Source organism: Lissotriton vulgaris, chromosome 4_1 (assembly GCF_964263255.1).
Source record: "Lissotriton vulgaris chromosome 4_1, aLisVul1.2, whole genome shotgun sequence".
NCBI lineage: Eukaryota > Metazoa > Chordata > Amphibia > Caudata > Salamandridae > Lissotriton > Lissotriton vulgaris.
Window position 1 is genome coordinate 527,716,021 of NC_141691.1, and position 24,834 is coordinate 527,740,854.

General features: G+C 44.5%; 1 protein-coding gene across 1 annotated transcript in view; it reads left to right on the forward strand.

Moving 5' to 3' along the window:
• GPR119 (G protein-coupled receptor 119) overlaps nt 1-9,638 on the forward strand; it is a 72,521-nt gene extending 62,883 nt beyond the window's left edge. The window contains exon 2 of the mRNA XM_086964678.1: nt 3,010-9,638. Within this exon, the coding sequence (XP_086820804.1) occupies nt 3,010-3,037 (28 nt within the window). The 3' untranslated portion in view covers nt 3,038-9,638. The remainder of the gene's footprint in view (nt 1-3,009) is intronic.
• The last annotated feature ends 15,196 nt before the right edge of the window (nt 9,639-24,834 follow it).

Genomic DNA, 24,834 nt, shown 5'->3' on the forward strand with positions numbered 1-24,834 from the left:
GTTGCGACTCCTATCACCCCCTATCTTTAGTTACATTGGTAACAAGATTTTTGCTAAATTACTGGCCTCCCGTCTGCTCCTCCTTATGCCCCTCATCGCCCTCCCAGATCAGTACGGCTTCTTCCCTGGCCGTGCTGGCGTGCTTCTCTAACCTCAGGACAATTTTTTCAGTTCTCCACCAAATCAACTCTGGTCCCCCCGCTGTAGCATTCTTACTCGTTGCCACAAAGGCTTTCGATACACTTGAGCGGCAATTTCTATTCTTTCTTTCGCTTTGCCTTGGTTTCAGTAACATTTTTATCCGTAAGATATCACTCCTCTATACACGTCCACCGCACGTCTTTGGATTAACGGCCAGGTGTCGGATCCCATTTCAATTGAGCACGGCACTTGGCAGGGCTGTCCGCTTTAAACTATGCTCTTCGCTATCGCGATGGAGCCACTCACTGCCAGACTTCGACAACACCAGACTCAGAATGGCATTAACTTTTCGGCCCATTCTCTCCTTGTCTCCATGTATGCAGATGACATTACGTTATATGTCCGCCATCCCCAAGATAAACTAAACCCCCTTGTGCGCGAGATAATAAGATTTGGCGGATCTGCTGGTATACAGGTGAACTGGAGTAAGTCAATATCGTTCCCCCTCACAGATGCCACTAAACCATTCACACCTGATTTCCCCTTTGTATGGGCTTCTGGACTCATCCCCTACCTGGGAATTTGGCTGAACAGGGACTTAGATGACCTTTGGAGGGCCAATTTTGGACGAACTATAGACTGGCTCGAATCCAAAATACCCCACTGAAACCGGGCGGGTCGTATAGCCATTGCTAAGATGGTTGTTCACCTGAAATTCCTTTATCTTTTCACAAATATCCCCATAACTCTAACGGCCCATTTCTTTTGCAAAAAAACACTCTTTGATCATCTCACTCGTTTGGGCTGGCAAACAGCCCAGGATTGCATATAATATTCTCACCCTCCCCATGTCAGTTGGTAGTATGGGCGTTCAAAATTTCAAATGATATGCCTTAAGCGCCCAGGCCAGTTTCTTATACTTCTGGGTTCACCCCGCCCCTTATCAGCCGCACGTCGCTGTCGAAGCCAACCTTGCTACCCCTTGGCCACTGAATACTGCCTTGTTTGCGCCAACTAGCCGCCCTTGGGGGAGGTGGACACAGTCGAGACTCTGCGCTGGGCTTGGTTGAGACTGTGTCATTTCTCCAACGCTTCCATGCTTTCGGCTAATATTATGCCGATTGTATATCATCCTGCCTTCCCTCCTCTGCAAACAACTGGCATGTCCAAACATGCCACTCACCTGGAATTGATGACATTGGTGGATCTTTACCCTGGAAATACGTTTTATTCTCTTCCTGATTCCTCCGGTCCGATGCTCTTTTATCAGCTCCGAGCAATTTGTCAGGAACTTCACCCTACATTCCCCCAACCTCCATCTTCGATGCTTGCTCTTGATTTTATATATACATCTCCTACCCCCGCAAGCTGGTAACAAAATTATGTGCCCTTACACTATCGTCTACCTCTATCTCTACTGAGCGCGCACGTGTGCTGAATTAGGTGTGGACATCTCCCAAGCGGATTGTCTTTATTGCTGTAACCAGACCAAGAAACTGTCCCCCAACTATCGTCTTCGTCTCATACATTTAAAATATCTGCAGACTATATCGCACCCATGCCCAGCTACACAAATTGGGACTCATATCTAACGATAACTGTATGCGCTGCTCTGCCCCTGCTGCTGACTTCACGCATCTCGCTTGGCTGTGCCCCAAGGTGTCGGACTTCTGGTGGGAGGTCTGTGCCGCTGTCTCTGAAATTACCTCCACCCGGGTTATCCCCGACCCACCTCTGTGCCTGCTGGGCTTTGTCAAATGTTGTCCCGACTCCTCTCGCCGACTGACTGCAATGCTGCTTGTCCTCGCAAGCGTAGGGTGGCTATGTGCTGGGGTTGCAGACCGATGCCCAGGTTCCCCCATTGGCTTGAAGACGTTTCGAGATGCTAGACCCTATTATCTGAGTTCTAGGATCTGATGCCGGCAAGGTCACGCCCACCTGACATCTGGGGGGCCCCTAGTGACATACCTCCACTCACGACCACATTCGAGCAGAGCTCTGCGGCGGCTGCCGGTGTTGGACAGTGACTGCCTCCCTCCCTGTTCGTGTTCCCCCCGACCTGGTCTGTCTTTCTCTCCGCAGGGTTAATATCCTCTCCTGTAGCTTTCTGCTATTTATGATATTTCTGCCGTGCCTTACAGGATAACGCTACTGTCGGACTGAAGTTTTCATGTATATTGTTTTTTTAAAATTGCCTGATGTGTAAGATGCTCTGATTTGAGGCAACAGTGTAATGTGATCACTTTGAAGTTGTCAATAAAGGTTTTTGATAGTTAAAAAAAAAGGTTTATGGGTCTGGGGCTATAGGGTTAAGGGATTTTAGTTACAGGTTAACCCTTATGATTACATTTGTTTAGTTTTAATTGAAGGTGTGATGAGGATTGCTACAGTTGACTTAAGTCTATCTCTTCAAAATAAGGAAAACAAAGTGTTACTTTCCACAGTAAAACTGTATTTAATTATTTTCAATGGAGCCCCCTATGAATTCGAAGTGATGCAAGAATTGTTAAACATGAACTGATACAATTTCTAAGTAACAAAATTGAATGATGAAGGTACCACCATCAGGGCATGTTGGTACAAAAGTAGGTCCTTGCTTTAGAGTGGGGTTGCCATACTATAAAATATAAGGTGACCACTGTTTTAAAGATATCAGCTGCCTTAGAAGTAAGCAGGGCCAATCAGAGCGAATTGCAGGGAGAGTGGAAGCGCTGAGGATTCAGTGAACAAGGAAGGGATGGGACACAATGGTTTGCAGAAGTCCCACAACCAAAAGAAAAATAGATCCCTGTGCTAAAGAATGAAAATTGTAACCTAGTGATGAGTCCGAGTGCATCTGTATGATTCTGTCTTCCTTGTATTTTACAGAGAACCCCAGACCTCATGTGTGCCTTAAAGAAAATCGGAGGGCTGACTGCTAGGCGGAGGAGGACTGGACCCATTGTGCACATGGAAAAGACTTGACCAGCTCCTATGAAAGAGGAAGCTTTTACTACCATTACCTTTCAGGCATCCTCGTGTCCCCAAGCCGACACTTTGGGCTGCTGCAAGTTAATACCAGTAGGTGGTCCCAGCTCTAGAACAGAGTAAGAAGAGTGATGGCCAGAGAGATGCTGCCTTGAAATCACCTTCCTCGGAAGATTCAGAACCTTGATAGGGATTTGGAATCCAGTAAAGACTTACTTATTAAAGGGGCTGCTTTGCTTGAACTACTTTTATGTGTTTGATTTAATTGTTTATCTCCCCTGCCTGTCCTCTTTCCTTTTGTTTGCATATACTTTGGGTTATATATTTTCTATTATCCAGTTTCCCAGGGAGTGTCTCTGAGGCAAAAATGTGGCTGCAATGGCACTTTATGAAATGTAATAAACAAACACATCCATTGACTTTCTAATGATCCAAAGCTAAAACACATACATGAGAAAACCTATTAAGTCCAATCCCATATTAAATAGAGAAGGCTTAAATATGGGCACTTAGGACTACATTATTTGTCTGCTATGAGCATCATATTTGAAGAGCTCCCTTCAACAATATCAATCACCTCATAGTCTCTCTGCTACTTTAGTATCACATTACAGATGACAACATATCAAACTTCATCAGAGTCAGCACAACATCTAACATGGGGTCACTGTCCTGTGGTGATCAGGTGGCACATACTAGGCGTGGGGCTGAAAAAGCTGCAGAGAAACTCTTCCCTAGCAACTGTAAATCAAACTTTCCTTCACAAGTATAACATTGCCTTCAGTAAATGGAACACAGGATTCCAACCATTCAAACGCATTAGATTCCAACAGGCCATTTCCCTGTAAATGGTGGCAGCCTCCACCAACAGAGGGTATTTATAACATAGAATAGTCTTCTGTAAAGCCCACATTCAGCCAAAGGGTATCTTGGTACTTGGTACTGAACCATTATGCCCCGCCTACCAATCTCAAAAACATGTCGACGAGATGACAAGTCAGTATCTGAGTAACCAAGTGGAAATTAGATTCTAGAAAAAAAAGGGAAACCCATTCCCAGCTGGCAGGAATAAATGTCATGGGTCATTTCACAGATAGAGCGGCTACCTCACTCCATGCTTTGCCTCACACTTAAGTGTGTACACCGGTGCAGAGTGGAACAGTGCATCCTATCACAGCAAATTAGTTTTTTTCGAGTGCAGGCACAAGCCCACACCTCAACAACACACTAGTTAAAGGTGTATTGGCTGTTTGAAGCAGCTGGTCTGCCTTTCACCTTGCAGGCAGCAACCCAGTCTGTGTTTGAGAGAGTGACATTTAGCACGTTATGTATTACAGAAGGGGCTGTGGAAATGTCTGTGGCCCATTCAGCAATACTAAATTGCTCCAGGGATGTAAAAACGCAAATGCACATGCCCATCTCGTCCCCGGGCAATTTCTACAATATCACTCCAAATGTGCTCAGAGTGTGCTTCCTGGATCACTGAACCACTCCAAGGCCACATTTGGGATTACCTTCAATCTGCCACCTGAATCTAGCCCCCGCTACTCTTGCCAAAGATTATGTATGCATATGGTATTTCAATACCTCGAACCTAAGCAAAAGGCTGTGGAAAACTGTACATGGTGAAAGGCAAGCCTAAAGTCGGCGAGTAATAGGAGAGAAAGCTGAGTTGTGGACTGTTAGTGCATTGTGATGAAGTTTTCATAAAGATATGAATGAGTCTTCAACTCTTCCTTATATTGGAGAAGCATTAGTGCAGTCCTGATGTATAGAGGGGCGTTGTTCCAGATTCTGGACGCATAGATGGAAAACCCCCTTGTCTTGTTTTTCTATTTTGACATTTCTTATTCTGCAGTTTGATGATGTCCTGGCTGTGGTTTTGTCCATCGTGCCTGTTAGATTTGGGGGTCTCTTGTTGGTAGAGGTAGGTACCTTTGACCAAATAGGGACCCTTGCGTCTAGTCAGGGTAAGGGGGTACACTCCTAAAATAACCCCTGCTCATCCCCTTAGTAGCTTGGCACGAGCAGACAGGCTTATCTCAGAGGCAGTGTGTAAAGCATTTGTGAACACATACAGTAACCCAGTGACAACACTACAGATGGACACCACACAAGTTGTAGTATAAAAATAAGTATCTTTATATAGACTTAACACAAGGCCACAAATTACAAAAATCCACAATACTGTACTTCAAAAATGGTAGAATTAGCTCAGTTCTCTTAGGATGTAAAATGTGACACTTTGAGTTCAATGTACCTTAGGATGCGTAATGGGATACAACTAAAGTGGTGTAGGGAAGGTGATGCGTCTGTGCCTTACACACAAGAACAGTGATGCGTCGGGTCCCTACTGATGCGTAGGAGATGCGTCCGTCCTTCTCTGCGAGGGGAGGTGATGCATTGATTTCTTACTGCGCTTCCGTGGCGATGCGGCCAGCAGCACCGTGATGCGATGAAGATCCGGTGCAATGAACAAAGATGTCATCTTCTTCTTGATGCGACACGATGCGTGCACGGCCGACGGCCATGTGGTGACTCAACGATTCTTCTGAGATGTGACAGGCCCTGTGACACGCTTCTCCGTGATGCGGTGGCGTACGGAGCGACGTTGATCCACTTCTCTGGCGATGCAAGGCGCTTTGGCGATGATGTGACAGCTGCAGCTGTGGCGACACGCTTCTCCGTTGATGCGGCGGCGTCTAATGCGGCGTCAATCCGCTTCTCCGGCGATGCGACGGCAGCGGCTGCGGTGGTGACGCTCTTCTTTTTTATGAGTCACGGTTCCAGCTCCTTGTGACACGCAGTTCCTCAGACAGCTCCACACAACTGCAGGCACTTCCAAAGAACTCTTGGGGAGTTGGTGGGTGAAGTCTGTTGTCCCTGAGACCTCAGCAAGAGCCAAGCTCTATCTCAAGACCTTGGAGATCCTTCACAAGTTGATGAAAGTACACACAAAGTTCATCTCTCCTTTCTTTGGCAGTCAGGCAACCACTGCAGGCCAATCCCCCAAGCAGCACTTCAGCTTAAGGACAGTCTCTCCTCAGGTTCTCTGGTTCCTCTCCTCAGCAAAGGTTTGTTCTTGTTTCCCAAAAGTGATCTAAAGTTCTGGGGTCTGGGTCCCCCTTTTTATACACAGTTTCTCTTTGTTCTCTGAAGGCTGAGAGACCTTTGGCTAGTCCAAACCAGTTCTGGTCAGTCCTAAAGCACTCTGTTTACTTGACTCCTTCTTTCCTTTAACAGTGCAGGGTAGGGACATCAGACGCACTGCAGGGGGTGGAGTCAGCATTGTGGAAGGAAAGCACAACCCTATTCAGGTCCCAGGTGCAATTCCTCCCTCCCATCTACATGCAGATCTCTCTATTCAGCCTGTGCTGACTCGCCCTGTCTCCTGGAATCCTCCAGCCCCTGTCACTCAAAATCCAGACAAGGAATACACAACCTAGCAGAGGCAGGCTTGGGTGGCTAGACAAGAACATACCTACTTTCTAAAAGTGCTATATTCAAACACAGAATGTTAAAACCAACTTCACTAAAAGATGTATTTTATCTTTCTGAGTTCAAGCATACTAAACTTGAATGTCTACCTAGTTCCCTGAGTCAGTTAGGATTATAAAATGTAATAATCAAACTGCCCATTCTGGCCTATCGGACAGATAGCCTTGCAATAGTGAAAAACGAAAATGTCTGTAATTCACTACTAGGACATGACACACACATCAGGGCATGTCCTACCTTTTACCTACAATGTACCCTGCCATTGGGCCTACCGTAGGGGTGACTAATATGCAGAAAAGGGAAGGTTTAGGGACTGGCAAGTGGGTGCACTTGCCCAGTCAACATGGCAGTACCAGACTGCACACAGGCTCTGCAATGGCAGACCTGAGACACACTTTTACAGGCGGCTTCTGTGGGTGGCACAACGAGTGCTTCAAGCTCACCAGCAGCATTTGGTTTACAAGCCCTGGGCACACTCAGTGCACTGTACTCGGGTCTGACAAGTTAACCCCAACCAGCCAATCATGGAGTCACTAATCCATACATCAATTTACCATAGGGAGCACTTGCACTGTGGCACTCGACGGCAGTGGCACAGTGCCCAAAGCATCTATAACCAGCAAAAACACATGAGGCAACAGCAAAAAATGGAAGGGAGGCCCACGCCAAGGTGCCAGGTCTAACAGTGCCCACGATACAATAGGTTCACCTTTGATCTCAAAAGCTGTCACTGTTTCCACTGCTTACAAGAATCATCATTCTACACTAATAAACTGCCCAGTGACACTGAGGAGTAAGGTTGGACAGTGGCACAGCTAGATGCCTATGGTGCATTTTGGGTGGTTGCACTCTGCCTGCACTTGCAGGAACCAAGATCACTTTAAAATGCTAAAAGCAATAGTCCTCTCCAGAGGAATTACACCTCAGAAGCAAAAGCAAAACAGATTACGGCTCACATATCTTTTTAAAATAGTAAGCACTGGCTTTGCAGGTTACTGAGATGGATGGCAGACTCTGGGCTTTAGTGCTACTGTGGTCAGGGCCCAATGTTGATAATGGCACATGCCTCATAAATGGCTACACTCAAAAGCCATTGCGAAGTACAAGTTTAAGTGTTGATAGAGGACTGTGCCTTCTTAATGAGTTTTTCGTAAATGGAATAATTTCCATAATTCAAGGATCGTTTCCAAATATGGGTTGTTTAGTACACATTTTCACACATGAAACAAAGGACAGCCAACACGTTTTTCACCTGTGTGGCCCGACGGCCGTGGGCTTTCTAAAGGCAGGTAATCGTCGCTGGTAATCCAGTCCTGTGACAGTCATGGTGGTGGTCTCTGCGGTCCCAGGAATGAAGTCCTCTCCAGAGGAATTATACCTAAGAAACAAAAGCAAAACAGATTAAGGCTTACTCATCTTTTTGAAATAGTAAGCACTGGCTTTGATTACAAATATTTACAAGAGGCACTCTACTTATCATGACAGTAAAACAAGGTCTCTGCCCCTAGTATGCCCAGGTTAAAGGCTTGTGGCAAACCTTGCTGAAGAGTATTTGCTGGGCCACCTGGAAAGGGCTGGGTTGACGGTTATGGCAGCAGTAATTCAATTCTGAGTGAGTGCTCGTGTAAGATGTTTATTCAATACACACATAAAGGCGGATACACAGTGAGCTGAGTTGTTAAAATGAACACCATCACAAGGCAAGTTTCCTGCACAAATGACCACAGGCAGGCTGCATTTTCATGCGAGACAGGGCTGACGTATACAGAGTTGCCTTTGCTTGTATCTTCATAGTATTTAATATACAAATCTAGCATTGTTTTGACGGTAGGAGGAGCTGATAGACCTCTCCCTAATAAGTGTAGAACATTTCAGGCACATGCTTTGAAGATCTAAAAGTCGTTTATTTGTTAAATGTGGTGTTTCGTTTCGTTATGCATCAGGTTGTCCTGAATACAGCCCAGGGTGTAGAGTCTTCTTTGATAAAAGCTCTAGGCATGGCACTGACACCACATCGTAGAGTTTGAAGTTCAAAAGCGGGGGGCTGATCTTTCTGTGCCCTGGCCCCATCTCGCTGGTACTCACTTTCTCTCTTCATTAGGAACATCCAGAACCACTTGCTTTTCAGACTATACCTCAAGTCATAGGTTTTCTCCATCTACCCCCCCCCCCTTCTCTTGGGGTGCTGGCAACTGAAGTTTGTTTGTCCTGTGGGTCCAGCGCGCTAGGAAGCCCAGTTGTTGGGGCAGCTGTGTGCATTATAAGCCTCATAACATCTTCATGCCATATAAACAGATACAGTAAGAAACACACAAAAAGGACACATTCCCCTTCTTCACAGAGAGAATAAAAACACTTTTTTCTACGTGACAAAGACCATCCAACACAAGAATTGTGAATCCAAACACTATACTATAACCCACACTTCAATAGGAATGACTATCTCAAAGCACTTATTTGCCAAATGTGGTGATTGTGGATCTTCAAACCACACACTGGAGATCTTTTACCCTTCCTAAAGTGAGTGATGTCAGCCCCTTCTACTTGGAATGCCCAAAGGAATAGTGGGCTGGTTGGTCACTCCCTGCACAGCTACAAGCACCTACCTAATTTACCATCACCTTTAATGGTATTAGAGGCAGCTCTAGCCTAAGCATTGTCAACACAACCAGCAGCTTGCCCTTGCACCATCTTGGTACCTTCCCTCTGGATTGTCTCAAATCATCATACTCAAGAAGCATACAGTGGCCACAAAGCACACATTTGTGGTATTAAATCTCCCACTTTAAAAACAGCAATTCCCCTGTCTCTCCACACTCATTATATGCCAGTCATTCCTCTATTTTAGTTGTTTTGCAGATTTTAGTGTCATTGGCAGCAAGCAAGCTTGCTGTTGTGATGCAGGCATGTGTGAGATGTCAGGTGGGTTCCCTCAGAGTTGTATACACTGTGGAGATTTTATGAGTGCCTGTTGTTGCACTGTTTGTTCTAGAACATCTTTCCCTGTCATGCAATAAAGTTTCCAAGACTGCCTCTGCATTGTTGATGTATTTGTTAACCTGATACGAGTGGAGGAAAACTATAACATGTCTCGGCTTTCACAGGATTGGTTCTTCTGTGCAAGATCACCTGAAAGAAGGGGAAGGGAAGAAAGGGGCATATCATTAACTTTCACTGTCTCACTTGTTCCACTAGAACCAATGTCTACTTGTTTCTTTATGCTGGTCACTATGAAAAGCCTGGTTACAGGGGACTGTACAGAATATGGGCATTTCTCAGGTAATAGGTGGGCTGGACTGTTCAGTCATGATATTCTGGCGGTGCTCACTGCTAGTTGCTTAGGTTCTATGGGGCAGATTTATGTTAACTGGCGCATCCCCAGGGATGCGGCAGTTAACATGCGCCACAGTGCGCCACAGCTCCGCCAGCCATGGTGCGCCGCATTTATAATGCGGCGCACCATGGTGCAAAAACGGCACAGATGCGTGACGCATCTGTGCCGGAAATGTGGCGCATTTCTGGAGTCGCGTCGCAAGCGCGACGCAGCTCCAGCAAGGCTCGGGGTGCCCCATTTTAACAATGCTGCGTCAAGACCTACGCCTGCTTCAAGCAGGCGCAGGCTTTTGACGCAGCATTGGCTTAAAAGTGACTGAGTAAAATCTCATAGATTTCACTCAGCCACTTTTGCGAGGCGCACCTGCCCCGGAACGCCCACCCTGCGCCGGAACGCCAACAAGCGGCGCAGGGCTTTACAACGTGACGCATCTGCCTAGATGCGTCACGTAGTAAATCGTTCGTAGGGATGCGCCACGTTTACGCCGCCTTGCGTGACGCAACAGCGGCGTAAACGTGACGCAAGGGCCTCATAAATCTGCCCCTTAGTCTTCCTTGTTGAAAAGACCTAGGTATGAGAACAACCCAATGTATCAATATCAACTCACACATCATGCGTTATTAGAGAGGGTGTACTCCTCCCCATTCTGTTAAGAGTGTAGGATTTTTTAGGAATGACAGCTAAGTCTGCATGTCACCAAGATGTCAAATTCGCTAGACAATGGAGTACAACTCTGTGTTCTTTGGAGGGAACCTCGACTCACAGAAGTTGTAAGTGGCACCATGCCTACACGTCTGCAGATCCTTGGTACAGCTCAAGAATGTGTGCCTGTCCTTTGCTTGCCAGCCATTCCATTGAAGAAATACTAGGACTTCATCAAAGTGTATTTATTGGAATCTCCGGGGCCACTGAGGTTTCTCAGAGGACAGAAAGGAAGCAAATTTGCTGCATTGTTTATGGGTTGATGATTTACATTAATGTAGATAACAACCTATGCCTATTGGACTGATGAGAATGTTATGCTTCTTTTGCCTCACAGTTTGTTTAGCACTCTGCAATCTGCCACGAGGTGCTTTGCCATCATGCGATGGTGTTTAAATTAAACAGGAGAGGCGCTTATAATCATTGATGACTTCAGTCCATCACTGAAGACAGTAGGCAGGCAGGTTAAGTGTAATTCACTTAGCCAGTTCAGGTTTACAATTAAATTCTAACCTTTATTACACCACTCAAAGACAATGAATGTTCAGCCCTCCAAAAGACTACCCCATATTACCACCCAAAGAGGCTTTGCAGGCATTTTGTGCTTAACCCATGACACATGAAACCCTCAGCAATCCATCGGGCCACAAAGAATGATAAACCAAGGCATATGTCCTAGGGCACCCCCACTTTTTCACAAACAGCATATAAAAGGGCAGTGGTTCAACTCTTATTAAAGTGAAGGTTAGTAATCAGAGTTATTTTTAGACAGTGAAACTGATGACACACAGCCCCTGCCCCTGCATGTAGGAGTGGTGGGGCCAGGTTGGGGAGGGGGATTCGACAGGCGAACACGAGGGAAAATAAAATAAATAATTAATTTTCCCTCGCTGTTGTCTGTTGAAACCCCCCCTTCCCCGCCCCCCTCCCCCAGACCTTCTGTGCTTACCTGCACGGGCCGCGGCTGATGACACAAAGAGAACCTTGCAATACAAGTGTTGAACTTATTGTGCGCGCATGACTGGCCTTATGTCCTCCAAATTATCTGTTGTTTTTTCAAGGCTAATCAAGGGTAACTCACAGACTGTATAACTGAAAAATACAAAAATAAGAAAAAACATTCAGTTTTTGGGTGCACAGAATTTATGTGTTTATTATTAGCCACACCACAGGTTTAAATTATGCAACGTACTATTTCAAATTCAAACTAAAGCATGAAGCCACTTTTCCGCGGAATAAGAAATAAAATAGCCACAGTATTTAGTAGGGACTCTGAATTAAAGCCGTCCAGGCGTTACAGATTTTTGTGCAAAAATACTATATTTCCCCCCCCCAAAAATTTTTTTAAGTTCAAATCATTTTTTATTAAGCAATAACAAAAATGATAGCGGCAAAAGGCATCAGTGGAATTACAGTCGCATTACAAGGATACCGCAATCAAACATGTATTATTACATAAAAAGAAAACAATACATACATACAGTAAAGGAAAATAAAATACCAACATTGCATTCTTCACAGTTGTATATAGTTCCATAGAGCCCTCCGTCCAAATCTAATCATATAATACCATTTATACTTTGTCGTTCCTGCATTGTGTGTCTAAGGTTGTCAGGTCCCTGAGCACAGGGTATAGCCACTTCAGTTCACAGTTTACTGAGTGTAGACCTCATCAGTTAGTTCTTCAGGGTGGGTCGAAGGTGAAGGAGGCCTGATCTAAGGAGGACCATAATTTTTTGTTGGTAACCTGCCATGGTGATGGATGTAGAGCGGGATTGTCAGTGCCCCTAATGCAGGACAGCCATTCCCTCCATGCGTTGAAGGAGACCTCACCCGATGATTTCCAGTTGCATAGGATCACCTTGCATGCTAATGTTAGCAAGAGATCCAGGAGTTGGCGGTCATGGTCCCCCTTTATTAATGGATCTAAGGCTCCTAGGAGAATGTAGATGAATTCCCTTGTAGGGTGTATGTCAAACGTGTGCCCAATGTAGTCAAAGATTTTTGCCCAAAAGGAGTGAAGCATGGGGCAATCAAACAACATGTGTGGAAGGTCACCAATGTCAGAGGAGCAGTTCCAGCAATTTGGTGTATCACGCAGGCCAACCTTAAATAGTCGCTGTGGGGTCCAGAATGCCCTGTTAATAATCATATACTTGGTCTGTGATAGTATCGGCGATACCTTGTGTGTGAGAGCTGATGCGTGTATCCTGACCCAGTCTATACTTATACCAGTGTTGTTTGGCTTGATTCCCATTTGATCTCATTGTGCCTCATCGATTTGTTGGCCGATGGCGCGAGTAGTTTATATATTTTGGAGACAAAATGTCCAGAGGATAGAAAGTGGGGTAGCATAGACTTTAGCCAAGGCATTACTAGCTTGAATGTTCTAGTGGATAGGGCTGATTTTAGCTTTAGGAAAGCATAGAAGTCAATTGGTAACAGGGAGTGTCTAGCCTGCAGAGTCGAGAATGGCAGTGGCATATTATGTTCGTATAGATCAGCAACCACGTTAATACCTTTATCAGCCCAGTGGTCCCATATGATGTGTGATCCGCCAATTTTAATGGATGGGTTACGCCATAAGGATGCAGAGGAGGAATTGTGGATTCGTTGACCAGTGACGTGAGCGCGATCTATCCGCAGAAGTGCTCTCTTGGTATTGAGCATGATGTATTTAGAGTTCGTAAGGTGTGAGAGGTCCATTGTTAGGACTGCAGAGAGCGGGGCCTTGCCTATAATGGATTTCTCAATATTGACCCATAAGGGCGTATAAATGGGGTCTTCTATAAACCAAGAGGCTCCCTGCTTACAGAGAAAGGCGGTCTGGTAGTTTCTGAAATTTGGTAATCCTAACCCCCCTTTAAGCTTTGGAAGTTGGAGTTTTTTCATGGCAATTCTCGGTTTCTTCCCCTTCCACAGGAAATCCGAGAGCAATTTCTCAACTTTATGTAGAAAGTCCTCTGTGAAGGTCATGGGGAGCATACATGCCATGTAATTTACCAAGGGACTGATCATCATTTTTAGTGTTTCCGCCCTACCCTACCACGAGAGGAATTTTGGAGACCAGCCGTCTAATAGTTTTTGTATTTTTTTATAGAGCATCTCTTCATTAATTTTTAAGGTGGATATCAAATCCTTTTCAAATTCCAGTCCTAAATATTTAAAACTCTTCGGCTGCCAGGTAAGCCCGGAGTCACCCAGGATGTTTTTATCACATAGGTTATTTAATGATTTCACCTCAGTTTTATCCTTGTTCAAGGAGTATCCAGATACACTTGAGAATTCTTCTATTGTGGACAGTAGCGCCGGGATAGCCTTATCAGCTTGTTCACTCATGATCAACACGTCATCTGCATAGACCGTGAGTTTAATTGTACAGTCAGCGAACCGAATTCCAGCAATGTCAGGATTTTCCCTTATGTAGTACAGAAAGGGCTCAATTGCCAGGAGGAATAAGGACGGGGACAATGGGCAACCCTGCCTAGTGCCCTGCCCTAGATTAAAGGGGGAGGAAAAAGCGCTGCCAGCTCGTACTCTAGCAGAGGGACAGGCATAGAGGGACATGACTAATTTAGTGAATAGGGGACCCAGATCGAATTTGTGTAGTACAGCATTTAAGTAAGTCCAGTCTACTTTGTCAAACGCTTTCTCAGCGTCTAGTGTAATTGCAATGGTAGGTGTGGATAAGAATTTCGCTTTTTCAATAACATGAGCCAGGATTCTCGTGTTATCGCTCGAGAGCCTGTTCTTCAGGAAGCCCGCTTGCGAGGGATGTATCAGGGACGGCAGGACCTTTTGAATGCGACTCGCCAAAATCGATGCCAGGAGCTTACAATCTAAATTTATCAGTGAGATGGGCCTGTAGTTTTTGGGGAAATTGTGGTCTTTGCCTTCTTTGGGTATTACCGCAATTACAGCCTCTGCCATAGTCCCCTTAACTTCTCCTGTACTGCTAATTTCATGAAAAACCTCTAGAAGAGGAGTTGTAAGAATATGGGCAAAGGTCTTATAAAATTGTGCTGTATAGCCGTCAGGGCCAGGGGCTTTCCCCTTTTTGAGGGATTTGATCGCGCTAATAACCTCCGACTCAGAGATTGGTTCATTCAAGGAGTCTCTTTCTGCTGTCGTAGGCGTTGAGAGTGTGCAATTGGAGAGGTATTTCTTCATTTTCTCACTGTCCACGTGCATGTTCCTAGCATAGAGTTTCTCATAAAAGTCTTTGAAGATATTCGCAATTTTAGTGGGATCGGAATTAGGGGTACCATTTCCATCAAGTAAGGAGGCAATGGTATTCTTCTGAATTTTAAATTTGAGATAAGCTGCTAGCCCCTTCCCCGCTTTGTTTGAGTCACAAATTTTGAAGCACTTCCTCCTATCCAGCCAAATTCCTGCCTTTTCACTAATAAGTTTGTTATAGGTGTATTTCTGATTGGACAGTTCAGTTAGAACCTCAGGGTTTCTACTCCTCAAGTATGTGTGCTGGAGTTTTGAAATGTCCTCCTCTAATTTCAGCAAGGCTGCAGTGCGGTTCTTATTAATTGCAGACGATATTTTTATGATAAGTCCCCTTATAGTGGATTTCAGTGCCTCCCATCTGATGGTATCTGAGGTGTCCCCCCTCTTGTTTAACAGTAAGAAATCTTTAATGGCAGTGTCAAGGGTTTCTTTGTGTTTCGTGTCATTAATAATAGTGTCATTGAATCGCCACATAGATTGACGGGTAGTTGGTTTAATATTAGATAATGTGAGTGAGATGCAGGAATGATCAGAGACTAATCTGGGAGCAATGTCCGCGTCCTCAACTCTTGCCACCGCGTTTTTAGATATGAGTATGTAGTCGATTCTCGAAAACGAGTCATGTGGTGGGGAGTAGAAGGAGTAGTCTCTACCATCAGGATGCATCAAGCGACACGTGTCCACCATATGAAATCTATTGCATAGTTTCATGAACGCCTTATGGGCTCTGCCCGGGCGAAAGACGCATTTAGAGTCTCTATCTAGTATAGGGTCGTATGGGAGATTGAAGTCGCCCGCCAAAATATGGACTGCCGTGTCAGGGATGGAATTTATCTGCTTCGTTAGGCCTACCCAAAAGGATGGATCGTGTGTATTTGGGGCATAGATAGTCGTGATAAAGAATTCAGTATCATCTTTGAGTAGTTTCGCCGAAACCCATCTACCTTTTGTATCTGTTGCACTAGAGACTATTTCGACATTTGCATTCTTGGCCACTAGCATCACCACCCCATTCTTTTTTGAGATCGCCTCAGAGCCTATCACTTCGGTATAGTATTTATTGCGCAGTGTGTGAAATTGCTTTGCTTCTAGTTTTGTTTCCTGCAGCAAGGCTATATCTCCACGCTGCCTTCGTAGATAGTCAAGTGTCTTCTGGCGTTTAACTGGCTGGTTAAGTCCTTTCACGTTCAACGATAATATTCTAAGGTTAGCTATAGTTGTCGTCCCTATTGGAGTATCTATAACAGGAGCCATCAGTTATACAACCAGTGATTTCGTCTCATAACACATGTGTGCGCATAAGGATTGGGTTGTGAAAGCAGTCTCATACCCCTGAAAGAACCAGCAGTACCATTTTTCACGTAAGGTGTAGGGCTAGCACAATATGCAGGAAATAGAGGGACAGAGTATAAGCTTCGGAACGTAATGTGGTACAATGGATGCAAGCTAGAATGCAAGATGGAAAAAACTACACAAAACAATATGCAAAATGCGAAAACAATCTCCCCCATCCTCCCTACCAACCTCCCTCCGCCCCCCTCCCTCACCCACAGCCCACCCCTCCCTCCCCAATAGAAGAAACAACAGAACATGGCGACTCGGGAAGGACGACCACGAGGCCGCCTCCAAGCAGCTTACTCATAGCTATTGATCTTTGGGGCTGCAACCCCTATCTAAGGAAAAAATAAGCCAAGTATGTAGGCAACAATAAACAACAGTGACGTCGTAACAGTGAGCACAGGAAAGTCGCTGCATTAACTTCAGTGTCGTGAACCAAACACAACAGTAATTATCGAGGAATAATCGTGAGTGCACGTAACAGCAAATAGGATTGCTACAAAACAACACCACAACATAGTGCCTAGGTGAGGCCCAAGAGGGATACGAGCAATATCATGGTAGCATAGACATAACTTTTATGGTACAGCTTTTAAGTTAAGGGTTCAAGAAGCCAGAGGATCGGTGGCAGAGAGTCCAAAGGTACATAGAAGGGCACCATTTCAATCAGCAGAACAGGCCAAACCGACCAACACCAGCCCCAGTTGAGTGGGCTCTACGAGGATTCAGGAACATTAGAGTAGTAGGAACATGAGAGAAATAGCACGAAAGCCCCAGAACAGAGCTTATCCTAGGCCAGATGCAGAGGCCCCTTGCTGAGACTTCCATTGAGCCATCTCCGTGGTCGAACAGGAGCTGCCTCAGTTTTCGCGGATCCGAGAACACATGAGTCACACCTTTTATAGTTACCCTAAATTTTGTCGGACCAATAAAGCCATACATGTGACCAAGTGATTTCAGTTGGGGTCTCAATGCAAGGAAGGCTTTCCTAATTTCCATTGTTTCCTTACTGAAGTCCTGTGAGATGAAGATTTTGTGGCCTTTCCATAGCACATGGTTATGTTTGCGAGCGAAAGTAAGTATCTGCTCTGCGTGCTGGTACCTACGTGGTTTGCAGACAATCGCCCTTGGGCCTTTCTGATCCTTAGAAACTCGTCCCGGTACCCTATGTGCTCTATCAAACTCCAGTGACTGAGCGAAGGTTAGATTAGTGGCCTGTGTGAACCACTCTTCGAGGAAGGGTATGCATGAGTCATGGGATTCCTCTGATTTTTCCGGCATACCAACAATTCTTAGGTTCCCCCTTCTGTTTCTGTCTTCCAATTCCGCAACCTTCCTCACAAGGTGGTCCGAACATAAGGAGAGGCTCTTGAAAGTTCCACACGCTTTATTAATTAATATAGAAATACAAAACTTTAAATTAGTACCAACATTGCAGTACAAAATACAGATTTGCAGATAGATAATAACCAATTTCCAAAATGATTGAGCACATTAGCTTATATAATCCAAAAACCCCATCATATAATTTCAGTCTTACCAATCAAAATAGTTCTCCATTTGGACTTGGATTCAATTAAAATACCCAAATTAAAAAAACATTATAATAATACACAATACCCCAATACATCCTCTGTGACCATAAATATAACAACTTCTTATAAAATACTAAGGGCATTATTACGTGCAAGAGGCGTTGCCAGTGTGGCTGCACGTGCTGCAGGCTCACTATGAGCCGAAGGCTGCTGCCACCGTTGCATCGCTGCCGCAACACTGCCAGTTTATTCATAATGCAGCGGTTAGGATGCCGCCTGCTTGCTGTTGTACCCCTGACCACAGCAATGGCGATCCCGCGTCGGACCGCCAAACTCGGAATCAAGGCCTAAATATGAGTAGAAATTACAATGAAAATGATTTCTTCTGAATTAGTATAATACACTCTGCAATAGGCAATTTCAACGTTTAAGGTCTTCATTGAGCATAAAGTGACTTTCTCCAATACCATACTTCTCAAAAAGCGGCTATGAAATCTTTTTTTTGCACTCAAGAAAAACAGCAATGTAAAAGAAGGTGTGTTAGACAAGATTTCAAGTCAGTTGTGCTGAAGTGGGTGCTGGCAGAGATGAATCCATCGAGCAGTGCGGGCGGTTGTATGTCACTACAACGCGGGCTATTACCACGCGTGCCATTACAACGCTGTACGCGCTGGATAGTGGAATAGTTTAATTTTCTATTCCAACTCCAGCCCACGTTACAGTAGGGAAGGTGTTGGAATAGAAAATTAAACTATTCCCTATCCAACAGCGCCCTCCAGCACAAGTCGTTGTAACGACTTGCGTTGTAAAAGCAGCGTAGTAATGGCAGCACGTGGTAATACCCGCGTTGTAAAGGCTGTTCACCAGTGCGGGCAGTGCTTGTTGCGGCGGACCTGGCTGTCTCTGTGGATTTTTGCCCAAACCCGCGGAAGCCAGAGATGTTTAAGGCATGTGCAAGGTGGGCGCTGGCCCAGGGCCCCAGCCCAGTCTTCCACGGGGGGGGGGTCCTGATAGTCTTCTCAATTGTGTGCCTGAACCCGGCAGTGTTCTGCAGACAAACTATGATGATGACCTTGAATGATTTTTAAATGTGATTGTTTTACCATGTCCTTTTCATTTATTTTTAGCAGAGTGATGTGTATACAGAAATGTTGCGAGGAAATGTGCTTATGTATGAAACAGTCCCTCACTTATGCTAAATGGAAGGGGGTCCCACAGATTAGTTTCAAAAACATTAGTGGCTGCTGCATCACAGTATTGGAAATACAGTACTATTTTGCAGTCTGGTGCGTTTATTCTGAATATTAGATGTACACGCATGTAGAACTTGCATTTACATCTGATGCGTGACATATTTATGTGTTTATTTTTTAGCATATTACATCTCACCTACTGTATGTTTCAGCACATCTTAACATTAATAATGCAGGCATATATAATCGTTACACTCAGAAGAGCGGCACAAACAAGGGTCTTTTCTGAGAGCATCTATCTCTTCAAGGTCACTTTCTCAATAATATATTCTTACAAGGCAAACAAAGACATTTGGTCCTGTGCAGGGTCCATATTCCACTTTCAAGAGAAGTACTCAGTTGTTCTGCACTATTTTACTCAGACTCTGTCACTTGTGAGAGGGAAGCTTGCTTGGTTCTGATAATGTGTGGTATCAGCTATACCTGTGTGTGTGAAGGCAGGTTGCAGTGCTGCTTCCCATACTGCGTCTGACGTCTGAGCGACAAAGATTTCTTTAACATCAAGGTTAGCTTTGCTGTTGGAGACCTAAGTCTGTACTTTATGGGTAAATAAAGGCATAGGGGTCCATTATGATGTCGGGCGGATTTCCTCCGCCAGACAAACACCGCCCGCATGTTTTCCGCCCCGGTCGCCTTGCGGCCGGGGCGGAAAACCAGTAACATGGTGGCGGTGTCTGTTAGACACCGGCCGCCATATTACAATGGGCTGTGGACAATGCATTTCCGTGGCGGCAATGTCGCCATGGAAAGGCATGCGGAGACTCCCCGCGGGGGCCCGTTGCGGGCCCCCTGGGAGTCCGTGGCTTGGGGGGCTGCACATGGGGGGTACCTATGGTACCCCCCCCCCGCATTTCAAAGTGCAACATGGCAGGCACCGCGCGGTGCCTGTCATGTTGCCCTTTGAAAAGCACAACATGTACTTTTACCATTGCGGCGGGCGGAGAATTCTGCTCCGCCCGCTGCAATGGTAAACATACAGGATGCTCCCGCCTGCATGGCGGGCACATCCTAATGCCTATGTCGGGGCCCCCGCACTGTTAGCGGGCGGTCCACTTCTCGGTTAGGGTGGCGGGCGGCCAAAGCCCGCCCGCCATCCTAATGGACCCCATAGTTTTGATTTCAGATGCTTGAGCATATAAAATTGGTGAAACCTGAGAACAGCTAGGACTGAGTCTGTAAGATCTGTGTAATTACAGGGATGGGGATAGTGTTACTGTCACATGTCTAAGTGATAGAACTGCTTTTTAAAGCTGTTGTGTTGTCTGTGAGATCTTTGTAATATGTAAATTAGATGTGTCTCAGGTCTGAACTTAAGCAAACTGTGTAACAAGAGGGACAGCTCAAAAACCTTAGATCTCTACTGCTCATGAATCTGATACCGGAGCCTGCAAAGAATTCATGAGGTTTGGGTGAGACAGCTTTCTTGTGTGATACCTGAGCCTATGTTAAGATATATGCAACCTGAGACGATATTTTCCTATTCAAAACTAGTCTGATTTGTGTTAAAGTAACAAAACTCCGTTTTCTAAACTCACGTCCTGTGACATCTGTGCTGATGTCAAGCAGCTCTACCTAAAATGTGTAGAGCATTCAAATGTTTAAATAAATGCCTACAGGTAGCATGAAAAGATCCTGAGAATGCTGCAATACATTTCACAATTTATTCAAACAGGTTGCATTTTTTAAATAAAAAATCTTTCAAAGTTTATTGATGTTCAAATCTGTCTCCTCTTTTGGACACACTCTGGTTGTAGTTCTTGTAATTCAATGTGTCCTTGTAAATTGTAGTCCTTGATCATTAGCCAGAAATTTTAAGAAAAATTGTATTGTGGAGGTGTGTAATTTGTATCACTTAATAAGTCTAAATCGTCGAAACATAGTTCATAATTTCTGTTTGCGCCAAATGCTCCTATCTGTGCACTGCCAGTCAACTGGTCTAAGAGGGTATGAAGGAGCTGGAATTGGAAATCAAATTGAAAGATTTTCTGAACAGGGGCCCTCAAAATATGTTTGGCATTGGGTCCCCAAAATCCTAAGGATGTCCCTGGCAGAAGCGTTCAAAGTGCCCGTGCCCTTTTTATGACGGCCTACTCACCAGGTACCGTGGGGCCACTTCGGGTGCTGCCCAACCTCTCCTTTACGGTGGAAAGCCAGAGCTTTGGGGGAGGGCAAATCTTTCTCTGGGTGTTCCACATTGCGTGGATCTTGTGTTCGTGCCTAGGGCGGGAGTAGAGGTGTCGACCAGTGGGAAGTGGAGACTTCATTGTGGCTTGCTGAAGGGGAGTAGTGGTGTACCCTGCAAAAGCTTTCAACAAGGTTCACAATACTGCTGGCAACAAATCTCTGGGTGGTTGGCGGCCACAGGTGTTAAAGCAGAGGCACTGCTATGGCATATTGATAACAGAACTATTGAACCATCGAAAAGTACCACACAATTGGGATATTGTAAAACAATTGCATGTTGCAAACCTACAAAACTTTTTATTTTGCACAAAGTCTGTGACTATTGCTACTAGTGCTCTGGGGATCAGCCGAGTGAGTGCATATTTAGTTCACTACACCTTGTCTATGACAAGAGCATCAAGAGCAACAATAGAACATGAGTAAAATTAGGAGTGAAATGTGTATATATACACAAACAATGAGCTCATCTATGGTCCCCAAACACACACTTTCTAATATTACTGAGACTCCTGGTGCGTAGTTAATAAATCTAGACCTGGGATACCAGCTGCAATTATTTGTGAGCTGCTACTGTTTGCTCTATGTGGATGACCTTCTGTATAATGGATTGATCACAGTATTTAATACCATCATAATGTTTTAGCTGCGCCTATCAGAGATGGAACAGAATGGGGTAAACAAGGCTCTAAACGAGCTGGCTTTATTTAACAATGTAGAATGGAACAATGGAATCAATCAAACATTGGATTGGCAGCCTTGTTGGCAATCGCAGTGGATACCCTCAATCTTCCATTACAAAACAATGGATACTCAGATCAATAGCCTACTAAAGATTGCATTTCCAAATTAATTTCCTCCGAGGTCAGCTGGAAGCATGAGAATACTCAATCCGAAGACGTTTCACATTGCTTTTGTGGTGAGATCATCAATAAGCTAAGGTCACTACCTATCGTTTTTCATTCACTGATTAGTGCCTGGCAAATTGGAGCATGCAGTAGGCTGAATGGATCCAATGAGGAGTAGACCATCAAACCAGGAAATCAGGAATAATACATTAATGCAATCACAACCCATCCAGAAATATAGAGTAGAGAAAACTAATCAATATACATTAATGCAATCATAATCCATCCACAAATATAGAGTAGAGAAAACTAATCAACATACATTGATGCAATCATAATCCATCCACAAATATAGAGTAGAGTAAACTAATCAATATACATTAATGCAATCATAATCCATCCCAAATATAGAGTAGAGAAAACTAATCAATATACATAATTGTAATCATAATCCGTCTACAAATATAGAGTAGAGGAAAATAATCAATTATGTCTGCAAATTCAGAGTTGCTTGACAATTCCATTCCAGGCATGCCTACTTCTGAATGAACATCAATATTGGCTACCATTGAGCCGGAGGAGGATAAACAATTAGATAATCTACTTACACTGAGCCCGTTTCAAATGTAACTAGGGAGCAGCCAATGTTGGAGATGTCAAGAAGGAATCATAAAAGCTAAAAAAGCTAACGAAAAACAAAAATCAACGGAGCAAAAATGTACACTATATCTTTAACACAGTCGTGGGGGAGTCTCCGCACTCGGAGCGGAATCTCTGCAATGAGAATCCTCATTGCCAAGCTTCCGCCCCGAATGCGGAGGATCACCCGTGACTACTGGACCTCCGCAATGAGTGTGGAGACCCTATGTGAATCAGGCCCTGAATGTTTACACGAAACGTAGTTGAAGGATGATCCTGTGCCTCAGAATTCAACCTCCTGGATTAAACAGGACACCTTAATTACATCTTGTCTTGAGAATACCAAAAAGAATAATTCCAAGCGACTCAGATTATATTCTAGTTACAGAAATAAAATGTTGCTGGGTTATTAACCATCCAGTTTTAGTGCCGTATAACATCTACATCACACAGGATGCATTACGTAAAATATCTAGGCAGTCCACCCTGTTTGATCATATCCTCAGTCAGCAAACGGGAAATACAATCATGTAGTTTATCCTTACAGAGAATTTAAACGAGCCTCTGAATCCAATTTGGCATAGTCACAACCCAGTAAAAGACCTGCTATTCTTCTAGGAGATCAAGCTAAGGCCTTCCACCAGAATCAATTCCAGTTTTAGGTTACCAATATTCAGCACTCAGGTCATTAATCTAAATGGACTAATATCATTGGATATAACTGCTAGGCCTTTGCATTTTGTGGGTACAAAGGGCAATTTGTGCGGTTTCACCCTAGTAACTTCCTCCCTATTGCAGGATTTTACATAGTGCCCAGAAGAGAGACCCGTCATTGGCCTCCAGTAACATAATTTAGATGGTATATTAAGTGCATTAAACAATTAATGACCACAGTAGAGGACGAAAACAATCCTAGTCAGGAACACTCCACAGGGGGTTGTGAATGCTGGTGATAGTTACCCAGAAGTAAACTAATAGAGAAATAATTCCAGTCTGCGGCTGAATGTGATTATAATTGTTATTTGGATAACATCCTTTCATCATTAGTTGATTTCTATGTAAGAGCATGCAATAAAACCCTCCAGCAATGGGAGACATCAAGGTAGGGTAAACAAATAAAGCCCATAAAACATACATACGATCTGAGGGCCATGAAAAGTCAGCTTAATTGCCCCTCCAGGTGCCACATCAGATGTGGAACCCCTCTTCTCAACAAGAAGATATGAAGAGCTTCAGTGCAGATTATAAAGCAAAATGATGGAATGAAGAGGAATTTTTTTTTAAAGCAAACGTTGGCACAATATAAAGAATTGTCCAGCATTGCATAACACAGGTACATTCCTGGGGCTAATTCGAGCACTAGAGCAAGATGATCCTGTATAACAACATTCATGCAGAGATTTGGAGGCTGTATTTATAGGAGCTCTACCATGACGAACAAGCAAAACTGGAATCTGCTCGATGGCCGAGGTAGTCAAGATGGCGGTTGAGCACTAGAGAAGCTCCCAACGTCCGAAGGAAATTCGCCGTTATCTAGCCTGGAAATGTCGGCCTCCTCGACTCCCGGGCTCCTTTGCCGGGCTCTGAGGTGCTGTACGGGCCCCTCATTCAGGGTCGGATTGGGATCACAATTTGGCCCGGGCACTGACGAAAAAAGTGGCCCACGTTCAAGGGGCGTGGCATACATTTAAGGGACATGGCCTACAGTTAAGGGGCGTGGTCCACATTCAAGGGGCGTGCCCTTTCATGAAACACTATTTGGTTACTCTTTGAGGTCTAATTCGTAGAGAAATATTTAGTAAATTAAGCCTTTTAAAGCTTACAGAGCAAGTAACATTGGTAAAGACTAGGAGCACTGCAGGTCTGATAACTGAATACTTACATGCAGTCTTAACGCCCTGCACAATGTCGTTAGATACTCTTTCCCAACCAGCTAATCATCACATAAATCAGAAATCTAGTACAAAGTCAAGGAGAAAGGGTAAGACTGGAATTTCTGGGAACAGAACATGTAATAACAAAAGTAAGAATTCACAAATGAGGAAAAGGCAGTCTGGGGTGTAAAGATTGCTGAAAAAATGTATCTGTACAACCTAGTCATAAATGTATTTCACAGCCAGCAAGTGATGTCTATATACAAAAAACACAGTTTTATTCAC